The sequence below is a fragment of the Thalassophryne amazonica genome, chromosome 6 (genome assembly GCF_902500255.1).
Source record: "Thalassophryne amazonica chromosome 6, fThaAma1.1, whole genome shotgun sequence".
In the NCBI taxonomy this organism is placed as follows: Eukaryota; Metazoa; Chordata; class Actinopteri; order Batrachoidiformes; family Batrachoididae; genus Thalassophryne; species Thalassophryne amazonica.
Window position 1 is genome coordinate 116,132,972 of NC_047108.1, and position 17,843 is coordinate 116,150,814.

Sequence of the window (17,843 nt, forward strand, 5' to 3'; positions counted from 1 at the left end):
ACCTAGCTGACGTAATTAAACCTTATGTACCGGCCCGGGCTTTACGTTCTCAGGGTGCAGGACTACTCTGTGTCCCTAAGGTGAGTAAGAAGTCTGCGGGTCACAGAGCTTTCTCTTATCGTGCCCCTTTTCTGTGGAATGATCTCCCTGCGTCAATAAAACAGATTCTGTGGAGACTTTCAAGTCCAGACTTAAGGCGCACTTATTTTCCCTTTCATATGGCTAGCATACTGGTACAGTTTTGTTTTAAGCTTTTTACTCTTTTAATTCATTTATTAGTAATTGGAGCGGGCCGCGGCCTCAGCTTTACCTAAATTCTGGGTCTTTTAGTGAAGTTTAGGGCTAGTGGCCGGCGATCACCTTAGCATTTCTGTTTTTCTTGTTGTTTAATGCTGGCAAATTATACAGTATTTTTTTGTCTTTCTGATGCCTGATTCTGTTTTTTCTCTCTGTTTAAGGTGCAGCTCCATCCAGAGATGGGAGTTGTATTCGTGTTGGCGAGCCTCCTGTCCTGTGCGCCAATAGCATTTTTTGTATATTCGTCCGTGAATTGTTCTGTGAATTGTTCTGTAATTTATGTTTGTAGCATGACCCAAGCAGAGGGTCACCCCTTTGAGTCTGGTCTGCTTGAGGTTTCTTCCTCAGAGAGAGTTTTTCCTTACCACTCTTGCTCTGGGGTTTGGTAAGGTTAGACCTTACCTGTGTGAAGCGCGTTGAGGCAACTCTGTTGTGATTTGGCGCTATATAAATGAAAATAAATTGAAATTGAAGTGTATGAGATTATTATTATTATTTCAATAGTATGAATTCTGCCAGGATAATGTTTTTGATCAAAATGGGAAAGTACTCCCTGTACAAAAATACAGGTTATTTTTGCTTAGTCATCTCCAGTTCCACCAGAATTAGTGTCTATTATAAATATAGAAATTTGGTCAAAAGTTGTATTGTCATTCAGGATTTACAGTCACTTTTTTTAAACCATACTTGAGTAACATGTTGGACACAAGAATGTAATCCTGTGTTTTTTAATCACCTTTCAGAGATTCAATGTTGACACAGTGATGGAGGTTAAAACAAAATTCAAATTTATTTATACAATGTTTACAAAAATTATGCTCTTGGGTGTCTTGCATGAAAGGGAATCCATAGTTTTGCAGTCATTTTGTTTTGACAGCAGATACATGAGATTTATTTTTACTTTTAAATTGCAGAACATGTATTTTTTTTTTAAACTTGTATTTGTACAGGTTTTTTTTCCTGTTTGATTTGTGTATTTATTTTGGCTTGTTTTCAGCACCTAAGGGACAGTAGTCAGGAGAGACTGGCTCTGTTAGAGGCTCGTCTGACTGAGGAGAAGGACTGGAGAAAACAGCTGGAGGTCGACCTTGGTGCTGCTCAGACTGCTTTAAAAAAAGACAAAGAGGTAAAGATGACACACATCCCACAACAATACCAGCTGCTAAAAATAAAAATAAGTTTTTTTTTAAAGATGTTTATTAAAAGGCCATATGTCATAATTACAGCCAAAACGTGAAACTTTGGCGTGTGTGTGTGTTGTTCATTAATCCTGTTTTAAAATTATGCACTTTCTTGAACTGAAAGTAATTCTCTGCACAACAAAGGCTTTGCAGATAGGCGAGAGAGAGTTGAAGAAACTGAGACTTGAGGTTAAAAGTCTTCAAACAGAATGCCAACAAGGAAAAACGCTCATCAAGAGCCTGACCCAGGTCAAGGGGGAAAAGGCTGTTCTGGAGGAAAAGGTTTGTCAGATTATGTCTGATTCTGCTTAACTGTCACTTTTCATAGTTAAATGTGGTGAAAATGGGGAAATAGATTTGTTTTTTGCGTGGCTTTTCTGATTTCCTCATTCTTGCAGCTTTATACCATAAGTGACTGGGTTCAACGAGAACACTTTTTCTGCCATATTTATAAAGCAGATTTTTGTGTCTCACACAAGTGACTTTGGAACTTTTTTCCTCTGTGCTTTTGCTTGGTAAACAAAAAGTTAAAACAGTATATTTTTTACCTGCCAATCAGAATTTTAATCGCATTAATTTTTCAGTGCTAAACACAGGTTTGTACATTTATTCAAATGTGTATACTTCCACACACAGTGAAACTGTAAGGCTCATATGTGCACGTGTGTGTGTGTCTTTACAATATTATCTTGGTCTGTCTGTTCTTCTCTGAGATGGCCCAGTTGGAGCGCGCCCACAGTCGTCTGCAGACTGAACTGGAACATTACAAGAACGCTGATCAAACCCATGATGATCTGAAGGAAAACAAGTTGCAGGTAAACCAGCTGCAGGAACAAGTGGACCAGCTGACTGCTGAACTGACTGCCCTCCAGGCGGCGCACAGCACACTGAGGTTGGTGTTCATCCAGAGTTCACAGCACACACAGGTTTGTGCAGTGTAGCATCATAAGTGGTTGAAATGGTGATTAGAGGAGTTCTGTGAGAATCAGATCTTTGTTTATAGTAGGACGAGACAGTGTGTGTCTCTTCTAGGGAAGAGATGGCTGCAGAGCGACAGCAGAGCGTCGAGCTCCAGGCCAAGCTCAGCTCAAGTGTTCAGGCGAAGCTGGCGGCTGAGGGAGAGAGAGAGAGACTGAGTTTGGAGGTGCAGCACCTCCGTCAGCAGCTCCTGTTGCAGCAGGAGCAGAACACCGCTACAAAACAAGCACTTGATAGGAGCCACAGCTTGGACCTTCAGAAAGCTCAGTCACAATCCACGCTTGGCGCAGTAGGCCAGACAAGCGATGAAAGCTTGGATCAGGTAAACACATGCATTTAGAGGTGTCCTATGATACACATAAGTACATAAAAACAATTGCAGCAAGGGCTGCATGAAGTTCAGGCTCCAAGACTTTATTCAGGCGGTGGACGAGCTGATGATACCTGACCACGCTGGAGAGGAGAAAGACTCAGGCAAAATAGTTTCAAAAATGGTTTCTAACTTCTTTAAGGCACTTCCACGCACCGATATGGTGCCCCCTTCATCCCTTTGAATCTAAGTGTGGCAGTAGGCACCAGTTCAAAAAAAACGAAACAAAACATGAGCATCATTTTGCCAGATCACAGTTGCTCAGCTTTTCATTGTGGCTTCACGTGTTGCAACTTAAGGAACCAGATGCAATCTTGATAGATTGTGCTAGCATCTGAATGTCTTGACCTAATGATCCTATAGGAAAAACTTTCACGCCTGTCAAAGTGCAACTAAAGGCACATTATTTTATTCCAAAATATTTGGAATACATTGGTTATGTTCATGATTTGAGAATAATTTAATAAAGATCAAATTCATATACTTTTCTAGACAATGGTCTCTACTTTTGCATGACATGAATACCCCCTGGTGGCAATTGTGTGAATTACTTTAGGTACGTTACTTCATGCAATCGCCACCAGGGGGCATTTCAAACCTGTACAGAACTTGTATCACTACCAGTACCACTCTGGATGCCGTGGCATAATGTTATATAGTTGAGTGGATATAAATTTATACGTTTTGTGCATCAGATGTTCTCCTATTTCGCAAAGTTTGGTGTTTTCCATCATGGAATATTGATACTTGGAAAACCATTAAACGAATGGGGTTTATAGCTGCAGTGGCAGAACTGTACCCTGCTGATACTTCTCATACACAGCACAGTGACAGAGGCGACTGCTGTCAAACATCACCTTTACCATCTATTGAGCAGGTGTTGGATTTACTTACCATATGTTTGTTGTTCTTTACATTTAAAATCTGCTTTTGTATTTTGTAGCTTTCATGTGTGAAGCAGGAGCTGAGCCACCTTCAGATGACGCTGGAGGAGCGACAGCTGGCGTCTCAGCACCAGCTCGCTCTGCAGGCACAGGTCAATGAAGCCCAGGCACGCATCAAGGTACATAAGATTCAGACGCATACCAGTGTTCTTTCTTATGGTTAAAAAAAAACAAACAAAAAAAAACACAAAAAACAACCCCTTATAATAAAAGCTGTATGGCCTTTTTTGTAGAACAGACAAAATTAGTTTCTAAAGAAATCCAAGCATTATAATATCAGTTTATCTTTGTAACATGCTACAAAATACAGCTCATTTTAATGAACAGAACATATTTATCTGTGGGGAACTCCATGGCGAATACTGTCAGGAAGAAGCGCATGTGTGAGGTTTTGAGATGACCTTTGACCTGACCTACTTGCTTGATACCCTAACATCTGTAAAATGTCTTGAAAATCGCTTCAGAGGTGTTATCTGGTTACAAAAAACAGCGTTTTTAGATGTGGAAGTGTTCATTTCTTGCTAACCTTTACAAAATATATGAGAAACAATTTACACAGAAATAAGCTGTTTTAGAGTGTTTTCCGCCATCTTGATTTACTTCGTCTCTTTACTCCAATTGTCAGTCACCATGTGCTTCCCGGCATCCTCACGCAGATCATGTGATCTATGACATCACTACCAAATGCAAATCATAGCATCTGATTGTTTGAATTTCGCCCCATCACGGGTCAGAATTCTAAAATGTTTCCAGTTGGTGTGAATTTTGATAATATTGGCAATATCATATTATGAATCCTTTATTTAAATGCTAAGGAATAAAATTATAGTGGTGCCAAAGAAAATTCTTTTTATAACTTAAATCTGAAAGAAAACAAAAAAACAAAGGTGGTACAGCTTTAACCTTTGGGTTTGATATTTTGTGACCAGACTTTTATTTTTTAAACACAAGCAGTTTCATTGTGTCCTCTCACAGAAAGTTATTGGTCTGAATGGGTATTTGTGAGGAATCAAAGGCATTTTTTTTTTTTTTTTTTTTTTTTTTTTACTTCCCCGTAGCCAACCCTGTGTTTATGGTAGGTCCACATATATATTTGGACATCAGCAAGTGTATTGTTTTCACTTATGCTCACATATTACAGCTGAATACAAATATGTAGTATGAGCTCAGGCTGTTAATATGAGAGCAGCTGCTTCCAAACTGACTGAACAGTGTAGGAAAGTACATGTTTTTTTGTTTTTGGGGGTGGGCATTTTAAATGGACCAAATGTATAGCCGTGGTCGCAACCCGCCGTACTTGTGCGTGCAGTCTACTTGCAAAAACGTGGGCTAAATTTGGAGATCCGTACGTCGTAAGTACTGCCTCAGTACGAATTTAGGAGCATGCAGACACGCTGTAGAGGTTTTAGTGCATGCAGAACTTTCGCTGCGGTCAGGCTGCGGATTCACCAGCAGTACAGATGACGCACGTTGTGAGTACTGCCTCAGTATGGATTCAAAGCAGCACATTTTCATTCAGTTACTATCGAATTAACCAAATCCGTACATAGGCAGTACGGATTTGGAGGCCGACAGACTTGCATGCACAACGCAGCTTCTCACTTGAACTTGGACTTTATTTCCAAACGTCAGCAACACACACTCCACAGCTTCAGTCTGATAACTAGCTTTAACTTTTCGAGGCAAGTAAACACTCGTACAACTGACCGCTGCAGGCTGGACATGCTCATGCATCGCCGACGCCGAAAAACACCTGCCGCTCCGGTCCCGCTCATAAAAAAAGAAAAGCGACCCCCCCCCAACACACACACACACACACACACACACACACACACACACACACTGCTTTATTGTCATCTCTCTTTATCGTTACGCTCCTAGAGACGTGCGTTGAACGTACTCCCTCCCTCCTCTTGCTACTGCCTCCGTACGTTTTCACAAAAATGTAGTGGCTGTGGCATCCGCAGAAAACGTATGGCGAAATAAAAAACGCGCGGTGGGTTGTGACCGGGGCTTATTCGGCCAGTTGGCTGCTGACCTGTTTCCTGGCTTGTAAAATTTAAGCTGGTGTTTGTAAGATGCCATGTGGAACACAGTAGCCTTGATTTCATGTCTTCTTTTATAACATTGACTTTTCTGCTGCCACTCTCCCGTGAAGGCGCGGCCGGTCTCTCAGATAACTGCAAGTGAAACCACACAATGCTTGAGTTGTTTTGGTGCCTTGGTTGCTTCCTGTGCACATGCACAGTTACTCAGGTTTTGAGGGTGGCAAGATAGGGGATGGATTTACACTTGAAATTAACTCTCGGTGTTTAATCTTTTGTCTTGACAATGCAGTAATGAGGAAATTAAACATGAAGCAGCCAAGCCAATTGTCTAATTACCTTTGGTCATATAATGGGGACACAAACACACAAAGCGATATAATTCTGACATTGTACCCCAGATTTGGAGAAATTGTCCTCAGTTTATAGCCGACACTGGATTATAAGCACATTTTCATTATTTGCGACTTGTCCAAATATATATGGATCTAACTGTGTATCTGGCTGCTCTCATTCCACAGTAGACATTGATAATTATTGCAGATCATGTACAGCCATCCTGTTCTTCAGTCTTTAGCCTGATGGTTTCATAAACGGCTACATCTCATTTTACTTTTTGAGCTGCTTTTGGTCCAGTGTAAATATTACATAGCGCCGTCTCGTGCCCGTGTTCAGTTGCAGGATTCGGTGCTGAGTCAGAAGGCAGAGGAAGCCAAACAGCTGAAGCAGGACGTGCAGAGGGCACAGAGCCTGTTCACCTCGGCTGAGAGAGAGCTGCGCTACGAGAAGGAGAAGAACACGGACCTGAAGAGACACAACACGCTGCTGGAACAGGAGAAACTGAAGGTTGTGTCCAACCACAGCATGTTTGTTTGAAAGTCCCAGTTGATTTATTGACAGATCGTCTGTCTGTTTTTTTGCGTTCCGTTTCTGCTATATGTGTGTGTTCGTGCACATGCACATCCCTCAGCTGTCTGCAGAGCTGAAGCAGGTGCAGACGAAGCTGGCCCAAGCGGAGCAGCGTGTTCAGACTCAGGTGGCTGATATTGAACGCCAACAACACAGGATCAGGGATCTGGAGCTGGAACTGGTGCGCAGCTCCACAACCCGCAGCTCCACCACCAGTCTGCAGGAGGAGCTGCAGGCTGAGAGGGCTCGACTCATAGCTGCTGACAAGAAGGTCAGTGCTGAAGCCAGAAATGCAGAATTGCCCATTTTCCTCATTTTGGAGAATGGAGACGTGTGAGTCCTGTGGTTCTGTTCTAATGGCAGGTTTTGGAGCTCCAGCAGCAGCTGAAGAGCACCCAGCATCAGCTGCGAGTGGAGGAGGCTCGAGCTGAGGAGAGCAGCCGCCTGGAGAGAGACAGCAGGGACCTATCTGACACCCTGTCAGCCCTGAGAGCCCAGCAACAGGAGGAGCACATTGCTAGGTCTCACACACACTCCGAATGATCGCATAAGCCTGGACCTGCTTTAGGTTTTGAGTCATATTTCCCCTCCTTTCAGGAAGCTGCTGGAGCAGCGGGAAGAGGAGCTCCAGCAGCAAGTACGCTCCTTCAGGCTGAAGGAGGTCTCCTTGACCAGGACAAACTCTGAGCTCAGTCACCGTGTCCAGCAGCTGGACACACGTCTGACCATGCAGGAGGCTGAGCTCAGCAAGGCCAGAGAGCAGGTTAGGAAGATGATAAATAATCATCAGACATTTTAATACTGCAGTAAAAACATCCTACGATGGTTTATTTTTACTTTTTAGTTCCTAAGTAATAGTACCATGGGCAAGAAGACAGTAGGGGCTATGACAATCTGACATTTGACCTCTGTGACCTTGACCTTTACCCATAGGTTTGACCTCTGACTGACTTTTTTAGAGCAGTTCTGGAATCCACCTAAGTGTGTGCCATATTTGGTCCAAATGGGGTTGAAAAGCAAACTCCTGAACCTTTGTCAACCAAATTTTTGACATCAATTTTGGGTCCAGTCTTCATGGACATATGGCCATTGATAGGAGTAAAGCAAGAAACAAACAGACGCACCTGATCTTTGACTCCAAAGATTTTGATCTCTCCTGGACAATTCCAGAACCCACCAACAAATGTGTGCGACGTTTGATGGACATCAGAATAAAGTAAGTTCTTGTAGCTTCTCTGTTTTTCATTTGTGGTCACCACAGCAGATCTGATATGGCTTTGTATTTTGATTTGGCACAAATTTTACACTGGATGCCCTTCCTGACACAACTCTACATGGTTATAATTTTGACATTTGACACCAATGACCTTGACTTTTTCCACAACCAAATCCTTTTCAGGGCAGTTCTGTCAGCTAAATATCAAGCTGATGGAAATTGGTCACAGGACCTTGGAAAGGTAGGGGGCAGACACAGATAAATCCCTGTTTTGGTGTTTGACCCAATGAGCTCAATCCCCCTCCCCCCTCCAAAAAACAAAAACAAACAACAACGAAAAAGCCCTGAGGGTTATTCTGGGGTCAACCTACATGCAGCAGTTTTTGTGGAAATTGGCCCAAACACCTGGGGGGGTGGCAGCACAGTGTCTTGGTGGTTTGCACTTTTGCCTCACAGCAAGAAGGTTATGGGTTTGATTCCCACCTGGGGCTTTTCTGTGTGGAGTTCGCATGATGTTCCATGTTTGTGTGGGTTCCCTCTGGGTGCTCCAGCTTCCTCCCACATACAAAGACATGCAGGTTAGGTGAATAGGAAACTCTAAATTGACTGTAGATGTACCTGCAGGTGTGAATGTGTTTGTTTGTCTCTTTGTGGCCCTGTGACAGACTGGAGTCCTGTCCAGGTGTGAACCCCGCTTCATGCCCTATGATTGCTGGGATAGCCCCCCCGTGACCTTTAACTAGAGTAAGCAGGTATAGAAAATGGATGGATGGATATACCTCAGAATGGTACTGGAAAAAACACAAACACACAAATGTTCTGATATTTTATTCACCCTGTGTAAGAATTAGTATTTAGTTTTGCAAGGTCAGATTCTACCCTGCCATGGGGCGACTTGCGTTGTGATTTGGTGCTATATAAATAAATTGAATTGAATTAGTCGGTGTCCTGTGAAGAATGCCTTTTGTATGATATTTTGAACAGTTTCCATGCTGTCTTTAGAAACACTGTATTATACAAATAATGAATGTTTATGAGTTCGATGGTACAATATTTCAAATACTTCGCCTCGTTGAATGATATGTTCCAGCTTTCACCAAATTAAATATTCATACCATTGAAAGAATGTAAAAACATTCATTATTTGTTTTATATAATGGCTAAAATAGATCATTGTCATTTGATATTTTATTAATTTATAAACAACAGAAACGGGACTTACTTACATTTTGGTGTTCCACTGTGACGTCTAGTCCAGTGATGCTGTGCACTGACTTCGAACTTCCATTAAAAAAAAGACTGTGTAGTTCCTCAGTCCAGCCAAAAATCACGAGTGTTTCATGTGAGCAGCTCTTCGTGCATCCAGACGGCTTACAGCGGAGTGGATTTTGTGTGTGTGTGTGTAGCAGCATCAGTTAACTCAATCAAGTCATCATGCCGCTGTCCCACGCGCGCGTGCGCACACACAGTTGGTTCGGTTGAGCTGTGTACCTCCTCAGTGCAGTGAAAAAAAGTCATGTCAGAAATGAGACCAGGTTTTCTTTCTCTTCCTGTTAACAGCACAGTGTGTGTGTGTGTGTGTGTGTGTGTGTGTGTGTGTATTTTACAAGCATTAGCAGTGTCAGTTAGCTCAAGTTATGTCTCAGGAGAGTCGTGTCCCCCGAGGACTTGCGTATGCATGCTTGCGTGCATGTGAGAGTGCAATGGTACTAAACGTATGGAACCAAATTTGCACTCTAAATGGAACCAAGCCGCACGCTGAATGCAATGCAACACAAATGGGATGAATTAATCCATGTCATGTGACATACAAAGCACCAATCAAATGGCAAGAATCCACTCAGCTGTTATATAAAAACTGATATATCTAGTAGCCTGTTCCTTGCCTGCATTTCTAATGCTATACCTTTAATTTATTTCAAAATATTCAACAAGGAGTGGTGTCACCATGAGTCAGTTTTGTCTCAAAGATCACTCTGGTCCAGACTGTAATTTTTTAATTTTATTGCCGTCTCCTCCTGTCTGTGAAACCTCCACCACAGGAATCAGGAACAGTTGGTTGTGACCACTAGAAGGCGCTGCGGTCTGTATTAGAGCTGTGTGAGTGATGACGTTGAGGCTCTCAGCCAGTCAGCACCCATTGATTATATTTACAAATCCAGGGCCTTGTCACATGTTGTTGAACGACCTTCCCTCCAGCTGCAGACAGAGGAGAAGTGCTGGATGATCAAGACTAGAGTTTATTTATTTATTTATTTTACTTGTTGCATTGTTTTGTTGTTTGTCTTCTGCTGCTGGTGATACGTAAAATGTAGAAGTTGTAAAAAGAATTCAACAGTTCCTGATTTATATTTTTCATGGGGCATTGTGCTGAAAGCTCACATCCAAAATGATGTTTAGCAGAGTATAAACTCAGTTATTTTAATTATGTTCAGATTTAAATCAGACACTACAAACCAGCAAATTCTGACAAAAACAGGAAAAAGAAACGGAAACACCCCTAAACCCCCGATAAATTATGGTTTTTCAAACATTGTCTGCTGTAATCTGCTAGTCTTCCAGAATATTTGTGTCTCACTTCCACACAATTTAGACATAATTTGATTTCTGTTTTTTGCTTCATAATCGTTGAAGCTCAAAACGACACCCCAACAGTACCTGAACACAAGTGCATTTCATCTTAATGTTTATTTATCTATTCTTTTCCTTGTTGTTCCTTCCAGGGCAGAGAGAGCCAGACGTTGAGCCAGTGGCTGCAGGAGGAGCTGTCAGCCAGTCAGCAGGAGTCCAGCGGACTACAGGAGGAGCTGCAGCAGGTTCTCCTCCAACTGGACACGCACATCAGGTGACATAATCACAGCTGCACATTTGTGCAGTACGTCATGACCTGTTTACAGTCAATACAAGAATTAAGATGTGCAGTTTCCTTTTCATCTCTGTGTCACTAATGAAGCATCAGCCAGTGTGATTTTTGCAGTTACTTCCTTGATCAGTAAAGAGGAAATAAACAGTCACTGTTTTATTAGCGTTTTTTGATAAAACATTCAATAAATTACTTATTTTCAGCTCTCATGCATTATCAACACTAGCAGGTTGCAGTAACTCTGCTTGTATACTGTGGTACTGATCTGTCTGAGGCACAGATTTCTATTCAATTTATTTATTTAGTTCTGGTGCTTATTTTGCCAGGAAATACAACGAGAAGCAGAATCAGCACAAGTCGAAGCTGCGTCAGGCCAAGCAGGTCTTTCTGAAGGCCATGGCACAGCGGGACCGCACCATCCAGAAACTGGAGAATGATCTGGTACTGACCTCCAGCCTCGCACAGAAGGTCTCTCTCTCTCTCTCTCTCTCTCTCTCTCACTCACTCACTCACACACACACACACACACACACACACACACACACACACACACACACACACACACACACACACACACACAAAACAGGTCACTACCCAGTCTCTGTCTTGCTGTAATAATAGATTACAGTGTTGCTTTGATCTCTTTATTTCTGTATGTCCTGCAGGCATTTATGCTGGAGAAGTGTCATATCTGTTAGTTTATTTACTTTACTGATTTTTGTTTTTTGTTTGTTTTCATTGTTGACCAAAGAATTGTTGACAGGTGTACAGTCAGTTTATCTCTCCATTCAGTGCATGTACACATACATATTTACATATACATAAAATAAAAACATCCATTGTAAAGGGTTTAAACTGAACAGGAACCTACTGCACACAAAGAAACATGTAGTGGTTTGTGTAGCTAAGACAGGGGTTTGAGCATTACAAATACAAACTATTCAAAGAGCAAATTATGTTCACTGTGACGCCCCACTATCGTGGCTTTTGTAAAGGTTATTTGTGTTTCCTCCCCCTCAATACTTTTTTTACCTCCTCCTTGATGGTGTCCAGGAGAAGGAGTGGATCCATACAGTTACAGAGGAGAATGAGAAGCTTCTGGAAGAGAGGAGGGAGCTGTTACATAAGATAAGTGAGGCTGAAGAAATGGGCAGCAGTGGCATGAGGACTGCCTCCGCCGTCCAACACAGGTATTGCACTAACAGTACTCCTTACACGCTCCTTACATGCTCCGCCTGCCAAACAAAAGCGTTCTACTGGTGGCGGAAATGCAAGTCAAGCCAGACTTAACCATTCCAACCCGTTCCATACTGACCCGGACCACTCGGTGGAAACAGGGATGTTGGCACACGCTGGGTAAATTGCCAAGGTACGACAGGCCCATTAGGTCTAGAATCTAGTGTAATCTAGAATCTAGATTATGCTGCATTTGTATTTTTCACTGGGTGACTGTGTAGTTTTTTAAAAAATGATTATTATTTGTTTTGCATACTGGCTGACAAAATGTCTCATCAGCTGGCAGCCAATTGGTTGATATATTAGCCACTGATGGAGAAGCAGGAAGGAAATGGCTGATAAAGGAATTCTACAGTAGTATTTAAAAAAAGTGCTGATTTTAACTTCAACTGAAAAAATACTGTCTTTTTTTAGGGTCAGCGTCTTAGAAATGGAGAACAGACAGCTGCAGGAGCGTACCCTGAAGCTCTCCAATCAGGTCAGCTCACTAGAGCGTGCCCTGAGGAACGCCCAGTCATTATATGGCCAAGAGGTAAAACGACACGCTTCTTCATCCCTGAGGTGTTAATGAAACACAAACATTCACAAAGGGTTTCTCGGCTTTGTAAAGCAGCATTAGTGGATGGGAAAATACTAGTTTACACTGACTGAAAATGGTGCAAAAATGTTTCAAAGGTAAGGAAAAAGCAGTTAAAGGTCTTTTTTTTTTAAGTCCATTTCTTGCAAAGGTAAAGTTTGGTGAGTTGATTTTTGGATCAATTTCTCACCAGAATGCCAAAATGGCGGTTCCCTCTGCAAGCCTGTGTGATGGCGTCCTGCATGCGTCCTCGCTAAGGTTTGGATTTTTAGAGGCTTCCTAATTTTGAACCCATTTTTAATTTATGAAGAACCTTACTCACGTGGAAGATCTTTGGAATGTCTGCTGTGCAGGAAGTACACGCTCGCATGCTGGTTTTCAGCTCTTTTACATTATGTCTGTGTCACCAGTCTCACGTTAGGATCCTGTGATGCGCTGGACATCCTGGATGCCATCTACCATGTGAAGGCAGAAGATTCCACGACGGCGGAGAGCGTCCGAGCGTCTATTGCCACACCTCCCCCTCAGCCATTAGAGCAGGGCTACCTGAACCTAACCTCCCCTGCGGTTCCTCCAGGTACCAGACGCACAGAGGAGAGTATGGGTAATGGTGACGAGGTATGAGAGGAGCTTAATTAGTGTGAGGAGGACAACTGCAAAGTGAACCAAACGAATTCAGTCAGCACTCTCATGTTTGACAAAAAATCATAACAAAGGAGTTGTCTTCAACAGACACTCGAGGTTACATTTGGAAGTGCAACTCGTGCACAGATGCTCCAATTCACCAAGTAACTAATTTGAATGAGCACGCTGCAACCAATCAGAATGCGTGTGGGTAGAGAATCTCTTTGATGGACGTAGTCATTAGTTTGTTTGTTGGAGAAACAGATAATTACTTCAGAACTTAATGTGTTCTGATTCTCAGTGAACAAGGCCGAACCTGAAATACGAGAATCCACAAAATTATCAAGATAAAGGCACAGAGCCAGAAAATTATCCAAAAATATTTTTTACACTAGAACATGGTGTATTGTAGGTATGTACTCAAATAAGTGCCCTTCTACTTTTTTTTTTTCTTTTTTAATAGTACATCTTCAGCATTGTACTCTTAGAGTACTAGAAATGTCAAAGATATTGCAGGAGGGACAACTTAATGAGACCAGTTTAAAAGAAGCACTTTATAAATATTTTACAACCCCTGGCAAAAATTATGGAATCACTGGCCTCGGAGGATGTTCATTCAGTTGTTTAATTTTGTAGAAAAAAGCAGATCACAGACATGACACAAAACTAAAGTCATTTCAAAGGGCAACTTTCTGGCTTTAAGAAACACTATAAGAAATCAGGAAAAAAATTGTGGCAGTCAGTAACGGTTACTTTTTTAGACCAAGCAGAGGGGAAAAAATATGGAATCACTCAATTCTGAGGAAAAAATTATGGAATCATGAAAAACAAAAGAACGCTCCAACACATCACTAGTATTTTGTTGCACCACCTCTGGCTTTTGTAACAGCTTGCAGTCTCTGAGGCATGGACTTAATGAGTGACAAACAGTACTCTTCATCAATCTGGCTCCAACTTTCTCTGATTGCTGTTGCCAGATCAGCTTTGCAGGTTGGAGCCTTGTCATGGACCATTTTCTTCAACTTCCACCAAAGATTTTCAATTGGATTAAGATCTGGACTATTTGCAGGCCATGACATTGACCCTATGTGTCTTTTTGCAAGGAATGTATTCACAGTTTTTGCTCTATGGCAAGATGCATTATCATCTTGAAAAATTATTTCATCATCCCCAAATATCCTTTCAATTGATGGGATAAGAAAAGTGTCCAAAATATCAACGTAAACTTGTGCAATTATTGATGATGTAATGACAGCCATCTCCCCAGTGCCTTTCCCTTACCAAAAAATAGTACTTATAAGTATATAAAAAGTAAACTAGAAGTATACTTGAAACATACTTGCATATACTACTTTTTGGTAAGGGTTACCTGACATGCAGCCCCATATCATCAATGACTGTGGAAATTTACATGTTCTCTTCAGGCAGTCATCTTTATAAATCTCATTGGAACAGCACCAAACAAAAGTTCCAGCATCATCACCTTGCCCAATGCAGATTTGAGATTCATCACTGAATATGACTTTCATCCAGTCATCTACAGTCCACGATTGCTTTTCCTTAGCCCATTGTAACCTTGTTTTTTTTCTGTTTAGGTGTTGATGATGGCTTTCGTTTAGCTTTTCTGTATGTAAATCCCATTTCCTTTAGGCGGTTTCTTACAGTTCAGTCACAGACGTTGACTCCAGTTTCCTCCCATTCATTCCTCATTTGTTTTGTTGTGCATTTTCGATTTTTGAGACATATTGCTTTAAGTTTTCTGTCTTGACGCTTTGATGTCTTCCTTGGTCTACCAGTATGTTTGCCTTTAACAACCTTCCCATGTTGTTTGTATTTGGTCCAGAATTTAGACACAGCTGACTGTGAACAACAAACATCTTTTGCAACATTGCGTGATGATTTACCCTCTTTTAAGAGTTTGATAATCCTCTCCTTTGTTTCAATTGACATCTCTCGTGTTGGAGCCATGATTCATGTCAGTCCACTTGGTGCAACAGCTCTCCAAGGTGTGATCACTCCTTTTTAGATGCAGACTAACAAGCAGATCTGATTTGATGCAGGTGTTAGTTTTGGGGATGAAAATTTACAGGGTGATTCCATAATTTATTCCTCAGAATTGAGTGAGTCCATATTTTTTTCCCTCTGCTTGGTCTAAAAAGTAACCGTTACTGACTGCCACAATTATTTTTCCTGATTTCTTATAGTGTTTTTTTAAAGCCAGAAAGTTGCCATTTGAAATGACTTTAGTTTTGTGTCATGTCTGTGATCTGCTTTTTTTCTACAAAATTAAACAACTGAATGAACATCCTCCGAGGCCGGTGGTTCCATAATTATTGCCAGGGGTTGTACTTGTGGCTTGTTTACATATTGGGAAAAGTAGCAGTAGGAAAAAAAAATTGTATTTTCTTTGAGTCAAAATGTATTCTGTGTTTTTATTATTATTTTTAAAGCTGTCTGGACTGTAATTTTATGGTTTTGTTGGGTCCTTCACACACATCTGCAATTGTTTTAAACAGCTACAAATTTCTTATTTCACAAGTTATGAATAATGGTGTGGATATAATTCACATGCAGTAGTCACTTGTTTTGTTTACTCTGCGTAAATCCATGTATTTGGTACTTTATGAAATGTTTGGCGACATTTATACTCCGATAAAGCCTTAAACCGATGTACGTGCAGTATATTCCAGATAAATGAGATAAAACAGCGACAGTTAGAGATTTGATCAAATACACACTAATTATTTAATGCCACTGTTATTATTTTTTTAAGTATACCGTAGAAACTACTGTTGATAAAGTGCCTGAAGTTTTGTCTTGCTGCTGCGTGGAAAGACTCTGTAAGGGCAGAAGAAAACAGTATTTTTGTAACCATGTAAATGCATAAAAAAAAGACTATTTTCATAAATAAAAAGTGATGAATCGCAAAGGCATTACTTGATATTTGTTTTTGCCTCTGCCATTCTACTGTTTAGATACACATTATATATATATAGTAACAACTTCAGTTAAAGCTGTCATCTAAGTAAGCGTAAACTTACTTCACCCACGTGCTGATAATGAAAAATGATGAACTCTACCCTTTCTTTCTCTATTGTTTATTTGATGAGGACAATGCACATTAATGAACACTTTGTACATTTTCATGCCTTAGTGTAAATATGCCAGATTTAGCTAAAAGCTACTTTCCATCTGTAGTCCTTAGACACACAACAACAAACAGTAATTACAATGAATAAATTAAAACAATGCATCTCACCTGTGTTGACAGGTTTGATTGTTTTTGAGCCATTTTTAAGCTCATTTTTAAAAGCACTCAGGGTGGGACTGTCTCATATAATTGTTGGAAGGCTGTTCCAGTTTGTACAACCCTTCACAAAGATGGTGTTTTGTCCTGTGGCAGTTCGTCTGAGGGGCACCTCACAGTCCCCTCTAGAAGCAGACCGAGTCCTGAGGTTCCAGTCTTTATGTCTAATAAAATCCTCCAGAGGAGGGTCTAGGCCATGGAGAGTTTTGTAGATGAGACAAGCACACTTAAACATTATAAAGTTGTTTAAAACTTAAAAGATGGTATTTCTCCAGAATTTCACAGTAATGAGTGGAATATGGCTTTTTAGCAAACACTTTGATGGCTTTTTATAAAGTTGCTCTAAAGGTTTTAGTACCGTCATACCAGCAAATGACCATGTTGTGCAGCAATATTCAATATGAGACAGGATCATACAGTGAAGGTACGATCTATCAGCATCAGTCGAAATACAAAGCCTGATTTGTTTAAAGTTTTGAAGGTTAAATTTTACAGTGTTGACAACTTTTTTCACATGTTTTTTGAAGGAAAGATTAGAGTTCAAGATGATTCCAAGTTACTTGAAATGGGATACCGTTTCAAGTACCTCTCCACCTATCGACACTTTGAGACTGTTCTCTACTCCCATTTTTGAAAATGCCATACAAACTGTTTTAATTGTGTTAAGCATCAGGCAGTTGCCAGTCTTGCCAGTCTTGTACCTTGTTTAAAATATTGGTAAGTTTGTGAGATATTATATCAGTTGTTGAACCATAGGTGTAAATGACTGCATCGTCTGCATACATTTGAGTATTGAGATCACAGCATACCTCTGGAAGGTCATTTATGCATAATGAAAATAATAAGGGCACCAGGATTGACCCCTGTGGGACACCTACAGGACAGCTGCAAAAGGAGGATTTGACTCCATCAACTGTAACACATTGAGTTCTATTTAAAAGATACAATTCAAACCACTGAACTGCACCAGGTGAGAAATTAAAGTATGCGTTTAAATTAAAGTATGAGTTTATTAACAAAACTTTGTGATTGACAGTGTCAAATGCCTTCCTGAAGTCAAGAAACACTGCACCTACATAGGAATACTTATCTAATAAACACTTAACCTTTTCAGTTAACATACAGTTGTTGGCTGTTTCAGTTGAGTGGTGTCTGCTCTGTGTCACCCTGATCCCGTCAGATCTCAGAAGCTAAGCAGGGCAGGATCTGGTTAGTACTTGGATGGGAGATCTCTTTGGAACACCAGTGACTGTGTGTGTTTCTCCAGGTAAAACTGGAGTTGCGTCAGGAAGGGCA

At 41.0% G+C, this 17,843-nt stretch overlaps 1 protein-coding gene across 4 annotated transcripts in view; it reads left to right on the forward strand.

Annotated features, from left to right (window-relative positions):
• The window catches only part of ccdc30 (coiled-coil domain containing 30), a 31,923-nt gene extending 18,030 nt beyond the window's left edge, over nucleotides 1-13,893 (forward strand). Inside the window, exons 13-27 of one of the 4 annotated variants that reach the window (XM_034173209.1) lie at nucleotides 1,295-1,423; nucleotides 1,623-1,760; nucleotides 2,192-2,370; nucleotides 2,511-2,778; nucleotides 3,770-3,889; nucleotides 6,491-6,661; nucleotides 6,786-6,995; nucleotides 7,088-7,245; nucleotides 7,322-7,487; nucleotides 10,664-10,785; nucleotides 11,130-11,271; nucleotides 11,857-11,993; nucleotides 12,454-12,571; nucleotides 12,810-12,874; nucleotides 13,027-13,893. In XM_034173209.1, the coding sequence (XP_034029100.1) occupies nucleotides 1,295-1,423; nucleotides 1,623-1,760; nucleotides 2,192-2,370; nucleotides 2,511-2,778; nucleotides 3,770-3,889; nucleotides 6,491-6,661; nucleotides 6,786-6,995; nucleotides 7,088-7,245; nucleotides 7,322-7,487; nucleotides 10,664-10,785; nucleotides 11,130-11,271; nucleotides 11,857-11,993; nucleotides 12,454-12,571; nucleotides 12,810-12,874; nucleotides 13,027-13,240 (2,337 nt within the window). In that variant the 3' untranslated portion in view covers nucleotides 13,241-13,893. Of the gene's footprint in view, nucleotides 1-1,294; nucleotides 1,424-1,622; nucleotides 1,761-2,191; nucleotides 2,371-2,510; nucleotides 2,779-3,769; nucleotides 3,890-6,490; nucleotides 6,662-6,785; nucleotides 6,996-7,087; nucleotides 7,246-7,321; nucleotides 7,488-10,663; nucleotides 10,786-11,129; nucleotides 11,272-11,856; nucleotides 11,994-12,453; nucleotides 12,715-12,809; nucleotides 12,875-13,026 lie in introns of those variants that run through there. The other 3 variants (XM_034173208.1, XM_034173210.1, XR_004561426.1) reach the window with 3 other exon arrangements.
• The last annotated feature ends 3,950 nt before the right edge of the window (nucleotides 13,894-17,843 follow it).